Source organism: Silurus meridionalis, chromosome 4 (genome assembly GCF_014805685.1).
Source record: "Silurus meridionalis isolate SWU-2019-XX chromosome 4, ASM1480568v1, whole genome shotgun sequence".
Lineage (NCBI taxonomy): Eukaryota > Metazoa > Chordata > Actinopteri > Siluriformes > Siluridae > Silurus > Silurus meridionalis.
In genome coordinates, this window is record NC_060887.1 from 21,245,866 (window position 1) to 21,256,161 (window position 10,296).

Consider the following 10,296-nt stretch of genomic DNA (forward strand, 5'->3'; position numbering starts at 1 on the left):
AATGGCACCAATTTTCTAACTGTGGCTTTATCGTCTCTAATCAGCATGAAATGCAAAAGATTGTGTAACATATTGACTAAAAATCATAGCACAGGTTACGAAACTATTAAACATTATACAAAACTATACAAAAAGTTTTACATAACACTACAAAAGTAAACTGTCTATTCTATATGTGGCATCATGTGGCACCTCGTTGATATAAACATACAACTGAACAAAAACCTTCAAACATGAAACTCCACAGTAGTGAACAATGTAGCAACATCTTAAAAGTATTTTGGGGGTAAGTTTTATTTTTCATTCATCAATGAATATGGGTCACTTTAAGCCCCAGTTTCTTTTCGCATCATGGCATTAGGCATCTTAACCTTTAGGAAATAAATTACAATGGCTGCCATCTCACTAAGATCTGTGCACAGTGATGATTTTAGAAAACATATCTTGAATTTGTAAAGCTAATAAATAATATACACCCAAGCCTACAGATAAAAAAAAGGAATATGAAATTGGTATCATATTAACATTATCTCATTATTTCCTATTTATATGGCAGGCAGTTGTATCCAAAGTATCTTACATTTGAGGCAGAAGATAATCCATGCATCCATGATAAAAGAATCGATAGACATGTAAGCTTAAATTTTCACAAGCTGACCAAAAACATTTTACGTTAGGAAAATAAAATCATGGACCCAAAACTAAAAACCATGGAGCCACATTTACATGAAGGGCTAAAGGTACTTTAAAGCAGTCACTCATATTTCTTACTAACGCAATTTAACTTTGTGTTACATTTACTCAACAGTGCACACACTGGTATGCTTTGTTGAATTTAGATAACCATTAAAGGCACACAATAACTTGTAAACTTGTGTACAGTACATCATTGGGAAATTGTATTATTATACATTCTTAGACTTCCTAGAAAATTGTGTTTCCAGGTTTGTCGCAACAAACATTGTGGTCATGTGTCCAAAAACATTTGGCTGCTGTAATGCAGTTAAATATCAAGCTCAAGTATTTTATATATAGCTGACATTATGTAACATTCATAAAAATAACAGTTTCAGATAGCTATTTTATCACTTAGCCTAAGTTAGCAGACAACCTAACATTCACCATAGTGCACAGTTAATGAAAAAACTACAGGATATTAGTACAGTTTCTTGCAACAGCTTTTAATGATGCACTTGTTTCAGTTATAAATATTTTACATAAGTTATGTAGTTATGGTAAAATCACTTAATTGCTAGTAGATCATCAAGCTATATTAAGATAATTTTACAAGATGTAAATGTTTTATGCTTTATAGCTTCATTTAGATTCATATTGGTTTATGATAGATTGACATGACTGTGTTAAGTGAGTTTTAAGTGTGTGTGTGTGTGTGTGTGTGTGTGTGTGTACATTGTATTAAAGGTTACAGTACACCCACACTCTTTTTAAACTTTGAATTTGAGGTTTAATATCATTAATGTATGAGTATAGAAATCTTCCCCCACATATTTCCTTTGAATTAAAATTCAGTTTTATTGCGTTTAACTGACTGCCTCATCTCATGCACACATGAAGCATAAAATAATATACATTTTAGTAAATATTTCCGTAAATTTACTTTTACTGTTACTGTTTAGAAAACTGTAGCCTGATCCTTATAACACTGTGATGATGTAACACTTTCTATAAAAAGGGTGCTTAACTAAGATTTTGAATATGCTAAAATATTATTAAGATGTATTATAAATAGTAGAGGATACTAATTTTAGAGAAATTCAATTTCATTCATTAGCTCTCATTTTTTCACCATTTCAAAAATTCTTTTCCCGCTTCTTCTCTGCTCTTCATGGTCTTATTGCGATCTTTAGCTGAAGCATGTTGTAGCTTAAGTGGGCTATTCACAAAGGTACAGCAGCGACCTGGTTCCTTTTTTCACTAATGTGTACTGGTCCCCTAAGCAGCCAATTTCTTTTCTTAAAGAATTAGCTTTCAGTGATCCCACCATCTGCCCAGTGCATACCTTTGCACTGGTCCGAGAGTAAGAAAAAGAAGAAAGGGAGAGCGTGAGAGGTAGAGAGAACACAAGAGGGAGAAGAGAGAGAGAGAGCTAGAGAGAGGGAAGAAGAGAGAGAGGGCTTTCCTGCATTCTGAAAGGACGGGGCTCTGACAAAAGCTCGCCATCTGCTCTGCGTCTTTCTGGTGAGCGGCCCCGGAGCGCTGCATGCTGCCTCTTCCCATCTCTGATCCCATTCCCTGCTACGCTCCATGAGAGGAAGAATGGAGTGGAATGCAGCAGTGACTCTAAGAGAGGGAACTGAAGAGGTTGATGGGGTGCTTGGGTTTTGAAAGTGAGTCTATAGGAATGCAGTTTTATGAAAACAAAAGGGAAAAGCACAGGCGCTTTTGCATCACAGAAATAATACCATAATCCATGTAAAAACACACAAATAAATGAACCAATAAAAGTCAAGTGACTGTTAATTCAAATATAAAAAAAAAACAAACAGTGATGCTACTATATTTGGAGCTACTATACTTACATTTAACAGAATAAGATTTTTTTTTTTATATATATGATATATGGCAGAAATCAATAATTAAATATCGTTCTATAACTTATTATAAATAATGTCCCTAAGCATTTTTGTAGTTTTGTCCGTAGATCATCATTAAGCCTTGTCTGACAAGCACATATAGGTGTAATGGTTTCAGGTGTCCATCTATATAGTGTGGCTCTAGTAAACAACGCTAATGAAGGTCATGTGGTTCAGTAAGTGTACTGAGCTAACAAAGGCAAACACTTAGCAGTTGTTGTGGTTTGAATTTTGTAGTTCACATTACATTGTGTAAATGTTTAGCAGATTTTAGAAGATTTATTTTTTGTTTGTGAATGGTCATAATGTAATTTATTCCGAAGACCTCAAGAAATTTCCTCATCCAACATATAAATACAGGACCTTTCAAAAATCTATTACGTAGTCTGAAGTTAATATTCAATATCTTTAATGCAATATATGTTGCATTATATGTTAATTCGAGTTCCTGGAGAGGATTCTCTGCAAATACTTCAATAGTGACCTTCTGCCTTCTTCCAGAACCAAATCCTGTTTGAATTATGTATTTTTCACATTGAAAAAAATCTATCCATAGATTGCATGCCTGACTCATGCTGACTGGTTTGAATAAGAAAGTTCAGAAAGTTTACATAAGTGAAAGTGGAGCTATCATGCACACAGGGTGAGAAACGGCTCTGGGTCGTTTGGGTTATGTGTGGGTAATGGTAAATATAAACATGGGCTTCAGAGTAGCATCTTTTTTTGCACAGTTCTAGAGGTTAACATGCATTCTCCTTCCTCATTAATGGTGGCAGCATCTCTTTAATTGTTTATCTGCAGGAGTGATGCGGTTGTAATCTGATATGTACACAGTGTTGAGAAGTGCTGTCCTCTACAGCAACAAACAAAATGACCAAAGATGAATCATCCACATGATGATTCACTGAGCTCATGATGCTCCCAGTTAGAATACTATGAATACAAATACACATACTTGTAAATGCTTTAACACATTACATTTAGTTCATTTTCTGAAAATATTTAGATACCTGTATTAAGGGTAGGAAAATATCTGACAAGATGTGTCCAGATTCACAGCGAGAGAGAGAGAGAGAGAGAGAGAGAGAGAGAGAGAGAGAGAGAGAGAGAGAGAGATGGGGATGGTACATTCCAGGAAAGGTCACCATCAAAGATTCATCCACTTCAGGCATTTGAAGAGCTGGGTTTGTGTAAGATTGTGAGATAGCAGGTTTGGTTAAGCTTGCTGGACACTACACACAAACTCCCACAAGGTCAATATGGAGATGAGGTCCTACTACACGCTTCTTCTCAGTGGATTTTTTAAAAAAACATAAAAGGGGTCGTTTGGGCACAACAGTTTATCAGTATTAAATGGTGTGTTATTTACTGATACCTGTACAGTCAACAAACAGAATACAATTATTTCATCCATTTAAACTCAATATGTGGTAGAGATAGATAGATAGATAGATAGATAGATAGATAGATAGATAGATAGATAGATAGATAGATAGATAGATAGATAGATAGATAGATATTGTGTCATTGCACATTATAGCTAGACAGAGAAAATTCAGTTTTTAGGGGAAATAGAAATGTAATATTGTCTTGCAAAAATATATATATAAAAAAAAACATTACTTAGTGTATGTTAATTTATATGTATACTACATTAATGTCAATGTTAATTAATATGTAAAAACATTTCTTTGGATGATTAATGATCTATGTAATGGAAATCCTCTGTTGTACAGTTCTAGGAAGGATATTAAAAAAAATGGACATGGACATAAAAAAATGTACCTCTTTAAATGGTAGAGAAAATAAAAAACATAGATAATAATATTATAATAATTATAATAATTAACATTTATTTAAATGCAAACGTGCATCTAAAATGACAATCAATGTATCATTATATATATATTATTTTCCAGATTTACATCAATATTTTGAGTTAATGTAAACCCAGAATAAAAAAATGTTTGAATAAAAAAATCAGCTACAATAGATTTACTATACAACAATAGCATTTGTTGTGTGGGTGTTTTGTGTTAAAGGGGAAACTGTTAGGATTTTTGCACAGTAAGTAATTTTGTTATGGAATGAGGATACCAGCACCGGAGGTACCCCCTCACCCCTCCTCCTCACAGAACATGAGTGATAGCGCTATTTGGAAGCTCTTTGCACCTGCTACGCTGGAGGCTGTTTTGGAGGCAACCTCCATAAAGCAGGTAGTGGTTTTTAAAAAATGACGTTAGTTAAATAAAACGTAATTCTTCATTTGTTTTACCGGGTCATAACATGTCATGAAGCTAGAAATGATGACAGTGAGGAATGATAAGGAATCAGACTTCAGATGAAGCCTAGTGGTCTCTGTATTTGGGTGCAGTATTTGATTAGATGCTAATCTGCGTAACTGTGTGTGAATGAGTGACTTCATGTAGTTGGCACTTTTCCCTCTTCTTCCTCTGGGAAGCAAACCAGTTGCCAAAGACAGGGAAGAATTCATCACAAAAAAGGTGTGGAGAAGCTCACTTTTTGTTCTTTTTCTGTGAGGGAAGCAAACTGACGGCAAATACTGAAGCAAATACTGACTGTATTTAATAATACAGTCAGTCATTTGACATGTTTTTATTCCTATTTGAATATCATGCATTCATACACAGCTTTTGATAACTGAAAAATGCAAAATATAAAATTGCTTGTTTATTATTATTAACCTTGTTAATTTGTGATCATCATCATTTGAACAGTTTACATTTTAAAACAATTTTAATTTAAATGTCTGCTTGGTTAAATAATATATAAAAATTATATAACAATAAAATAGAAAAAAACTATAATGCAATACATTTTTTTATATTGATTAAATAGAGTAATCAATTATATTGGCACAAGTGTGTAAAATGTATTAAATAGAAGGGAATGGGTGGAAAATGTAATTAAACAGTTTACATTTGTTAGACATAATTTGGGTAATGCAGATGTGTATGTGTGTGGTTTACATTTAATATTTAATTTTCTAAATATATGATCAACGCAATTGTCAGGATTTTCTCCTGTTAAGCTGGACATAAAATGCTAAAGAATCAATAACGCTAGCATTAGCCGCTAAACAGGAAGTGGCTATCTTATTTCCGGTACGGCGTGAGTAGTAGTGACACTGCGCTAACTCTAGTTTCTCTAGTGTGTGTGTGTGTGTATAATGATATTTGAGCAGTATTGCGTAAGTATAGTATTGAGCCATATTTTTCTATTTTCTGCCTATGCAACTACAAAACCATATACCCAAATATCCACAAACGCTCTCTCTCTCTCTCTCTCTCTCTCTCTCACACACACACACACACACACACACACACTCCACCAATTCTGTTTGCTAGAGAGACCCACCGCAGTTTAGAGACCCGCCTTGATCCAGGTCTCCGTGCTCCATCACTCTCATGGGGGGAACGTTGTGATAAAGCGCCTTCTTCTCCAGCACTCTGTGTGTGTGTGTGTGTGTGCGCGCGCCATGAGCGACACCGCCTCCTTTTTCTCTCCTATAAATGCCGAGCAGAGACACATCAGCTCCAGACGGCCCGCGCCTGAGTGAATGGAGCTGGAAAATGGCATCAGAATAACCATTCCTGTCTCTTATCGTCTTACTGTAGTCCAGTGCTTTTTTCATACTGATAACCGAGACGCGAGCTGACGCTTTTCGATTTCTTATTTCTTTTCATTTTTCTTTTCCCCTCTTTCTTTTCTTGTTTTTTTCCCCCTTTTTACAACACTTGCCTTGAATGAGAAGATGAAGGCTACCACTCCGCCTCGGGCCCGGAGGGACTCGTGCAGCTGCGCTGAACTCTCGGCCGAGCCGGATCTGAGCTGCTTACAGCACGACATGAACGACTGCTACAGCCGCCTGAAGCGCCTGGTGCCCACCATCCCGCAGCACCGGCGCGTGAGCCGCGTGGAGATCCTGCAGCACGTCATCGACTACATCCTGGACCTGCAGCTGGCGCTCGAGCGCACCGAGCACAGCGAGCACAGCGGGACGTGGCCGCGGAGCTCCGTCCGCACGCCGCTCTCCGTCCTCAACACGGAGCAGGTGAGCAGCCTGCAGCCTGCCGCGCTCCGGCTTTGTCCTGCTCCCACTCTTCAACTGTAACACTGTGTGATGTGATTTCAGCTAGACATCCTTCTTTTAAAGCTTAATTAATTTTTTTTTATCTCCAAATATTATATTACACCCGCTTACACGCCACATCACGGGTACGTGTTCAGCTTGCACGCGGCCTGGGCGCTTTCTTTCCTTCTTTCTTTTTCTCTTTTGTCCGGTTTTTACGCGTGACCAACACACGACCGTTGTTCATGCTTTCATTGGAATTAAAACTGGTTTATTTAGAGCAGGTCGCATACGCAGTAATTAGGCACCTTGTATAAATAGTGTGGCCTTTCTGTGTGAGAGGACAGTGAGAGTGCACCTGTTTACCTGTTTGCTGTTTACCTGTTTTCAGAGGACGCCAGTTGTCAATAAGCAGGAAGACACGATTTTGTGCCTCTGAAATGCAGCATATCTCAGTGGTGAGTATATACGATTTTGGACATTTGTAAATACTGAATCTATTTGCACAAGTCTGTGACTTTTCTGTTGTCAATAACCAGTATATGATCATGGCATCATGGTATTTTATTACTGTGAATAACATTGTACTGTTCTTCACAATAACAAAATGACACACTAATAGAGTGTTATGAATGTTTTAGGGATTGGGCGAATCCAGATGTGTAGTGCAATAAATCAAGGTGAACAACAGTATTTCAAGAGAACAAGAGGAATTGTATCTCAAAAAAATTCAGATTTGTCTGACAAAAACATTGTCCTGGTTGAGTTGTTACAGCATCCTCATCCATCCTTTACTCCATACTGTACACTGATGATAAATTTACCATGCACAAATACCAAGGAAATATTTAATCTTGTGACAGTGATAGTGCTCTAAATAAATAGATCCTGCAGTAGAATTTACTGTAATAACATCAATTTTTCATTCAGCTCAAAATAAAAGGTGGACATAGCAAATAGCACAAGGATGAGCAATATAAAATTAACATTGTGGTGCATTGATATTTAATTGTGATTATTATTTGTATTTATTTTTTAATATGAAGAATAAAATGAAGTGGTGTGTGCATGTATGTGCGTGTGTGTGTGTGTGTGTGTGTGTGTGTGTGTGTGTGTGTGTGTGTGTGTGTGTGTTATATGTACTAGTGGTTGCACTGTAAGCTGTGACACTCTGCTGCAGCTGTACTTTGTGCAATAACTGTCCCTAGTGTAGCAATCTCACTAACGGAGGGTTAAATCAGTGGCTCGAAGGTGAAGTATCCAGACTGGTTTGACTGCAGCTGTGTGTGTGTGTGTGTGTGTGCGTGCGTGCATGTGTGTGGACAGAGAGACTAGGAGCTGTGGACTGAGTAGTGCTATGCTTGTTGTCTGAGCAGGTTTGTTTTGGGTTGTTGATCAAGCGTGCTCTCTGTTTTGTCGGTGGCGCCAGTCAGTCTGCAACATGCCGTTCACACACCCCCTCTATTCATTCGCTTCTCACAGGTGTGCAGTGAGCCCATCCAAAGCCAAGCCAAGCTTTGGCAGCGAATCCGACACACACCAGGCCCAACGTGGGATTGCAAAGCAGTTCTGAATCTAATGGCTTCTAAACCATAATTTATAAACATTTCAGTGTTAACTGTCAGTGATGGCTGAGGCAGCCAATGTTCTTCTCCATTCACTCTATTTTCTATCAGTGAAGGAAAATGCTGAATTTGGTTAATGAATTTATCTTAAACTCTCTTCCTCATCTATCTATCTATCTATCTATCTATCTATCTATCTATCTATCTATCTATCTATCTATCTATCTATCTATCCTCTCTCTCTCTCTCTCTCTCTCTCTCTCTCTCTCTCTCTCTCTCTCTCTCTCTCATTTCTTAAATTTGGTATTTCAACATACCAGGAAAAAAAGCTTGTCTAATTTTTACTAAGGAACCTCGCACTGTAAAGCTTTACAATAACAATAAAAGTAAAAATGCTGACATCTATTGTTAAAAATAGATGATTTGTTTTAAACAGGGATTTCTCTGCAATTAAATTGTTTAATATTGTAAAGAAAGATAATACATGTTGACAAATAATCCTGTAAATATATAAAAAACAAATAGGATGTTCTATAATTGTATGTGTAAGAATATCTATATGCTACTGTAATTATAAGATATTTTTATTGAACGTTTTTTTTTTGTAAATATTGTGTTTTCCATAAGTGTAGTGAAGAATTACATGATTGTTCTGCTAATAAAGATCTCACATCACAAGCTAATTATGCTTTCCTCTGTCATGTTTCCTTATGTTTTATAAAAAAAAAAATACATATATACACAGCTGTAAAAAAGGTTTTCACATTTTGCCATTTAAAACATTTTTGTTTGTTTTTTTTAATTGGAATGGTGTGTCATAAATAAATATATCCAATGCTTTCTAAAGGATCAAGTACATGTTGTGCAGTAAATATATGATTCAAATAATTTTTTATATAGTACAATTTCTAAACTAGCCAGAAAGATTCATTATTTTAGATTCTACATAACAAACATAATTTATATAGGTGTACTTTTATTTATTTTTGCACTACATATATTTTAACAATTTAATCTTTTTATCTATTCCCCAAAAAAGATAAGAGCAACATTGTCAAAGTTGCACATGTCAAGATACCACAGGTTAAGGTTGGGGTTAGATGTGGGAGGACCTTTTTCTTTTTTTTTTAGCTTAATTTGGGTGAAATCTATCGAAATCCTTCCATGTTGCTTTTGTTAGTTTGCATTTGTAAAAATTTATCATGTGGTTAGTTTTGTGTGAAATTGTTTAAACAGTATTAAAAAACTATTAGAGACCGGCAAAAACCACTTCTCTCTTTTATGAATGATCATGTCAGTTTTGATGAATGTCATTGGTGTTCATTACTCTTCTCCTTACTCAACACAAAAACGTAAGAGGATATAATAATGACATCACTAATCCAGTGCATACATTAGTGAACTAACAGCCGAATCCTAAATACAGAATAAAATATTGTTTAGTCAAAATGTAAGCCTCTGTTATAAAGCTGCTTGTATTTAGAATAAATGTATTGAAATGCTGGCATTCAGATGCGTTTTTAATATTAATTTGTGCCTCATATGTATCAAAATATCGTTTTTATTAAAATAAAAGGCTTCTTAGCTTTATGCTATTACAATATTTATACAACTGTTTATATATTACACTATTTCCACGTTGTGCTTTTATCTCTTAAATTTCAATAGTTTAACTGGTAATATTGTTTTTAATATTTGCATTTTAAGCTGAATGAGCATGCTGTATAATAATGTGTACAATAATATGTCAATGCTACATTTACAGAAATAATGCAGAATATCCCTAATCCACATGGCCTTTTATTTACACCCTATACGCGCTTGGTTTGCAATTATTTTACCACTGTAAATGCACCAAATGAATACTTTGCATACTTCACAGTGCACAGGCTTCTGGGAGTGATTGGGTGTGCAGTAGTTTTTTTTTCTTCTTACTCTCAACTGTGCCCTCTAATGGAATGATCTTTTCAGAATCTGAATATTAAGCATAGCAGATTTTTTCACTTTCTTTCTTCTGACAGACACTTTATTAAAAAATAGCTTA

At 35.7% G+C, this 10,296-nt stretch overlaps 2 protein-coding genes across 3 annotated transcripts; one reads left to right on the top strand and one right to left on the bottom strand.

Annotated features, from left to right (window-relative positions):
• Positions 1-1,469: 1,469 nt before the first annotated feature.
• Positions 1,470-6,249, bottom strand: LOC124385192. Its single transcript, XM_046848353.1, has 2 exons — positions 5,973-6,249; positions 1,470-2,314 (listed from the first exon to the last, which is right to left on the bottom strand). The coding sequence occupies exons 1-2, from the start codon at positions 6,247-6,249 to the stop codon at positions 1,983-1,985; spliced, it is 609 nt and encodes a 202-aa protein (XP_046704309.1). The 3' UTR covers positions 1,470-1,982.
• id4 (inhibitor of DNA binding 4) lies at positions 6,155-8,935 on the top strand. Of its 2 annotated transcripts, none has more exons than XM_046848355.1 (3): positions 6,155-6,669; positions 7,079-7,145; positions 7,329-7,761. In XM_046848355.1, exons 1-2 carry the CDS (start codon positions 6,370-6,372, stop codon positions 7,124-7,126), a joined length of 348 nt encoding a protein of 115 aa, XP_046704311.1. In that variant the 5' UTR covers positions 6,155-6,369; the 3' UTR covers positions 7,127-7,145; positions 7,329-7,761. The 2 variants fall into 2 exon arrangements, with proteins under 2 accessions (XP_046704311.1, XP_046704310.1); XM_046848354.1 differs by lacking the exon at positions 7,329-7,761 and adding an exon at positions 8,170-8,935 and having other exon boundaries at positions 6,156-6,669.
• The last annotated feature ends 1,361 nt before the right edge of the window (positions 8,936-10,296 follow it).

Excerpts from the sequence above, each read along its gene's own strand:
- LOC124385192 (XM_046848353.1), bottom strand. The coding sequence starts at position 6,249 with ATGAAAAAAGCACTGGACTACAGTAAGACGATAAGAGACAGGAATGGT. Across the intron at positions 2,315-5,972 it reads AGGCGGGTCTCTAAACTGCG|TTCCCTCTCTTAGAGTCACT; the intron begins GTGGGTCTCTCT and ends CAACCTCTTCAG.
- id4 (XM_046848355.1), top strand. The coding sequence starts at position 6,370 with ATGAAGGCTACCACTCCGCCTCGGGCCCGGAGGGACTCGTGCAGCTGC. Across the intron at positions 6,670-7,078 it reads CCGTCCTCAACACGGAGCAG|AGGACGCCAGTTGTCAATAA; the intron begins GTGAGCAGCCTG and ends ACCTGTTTTCAG.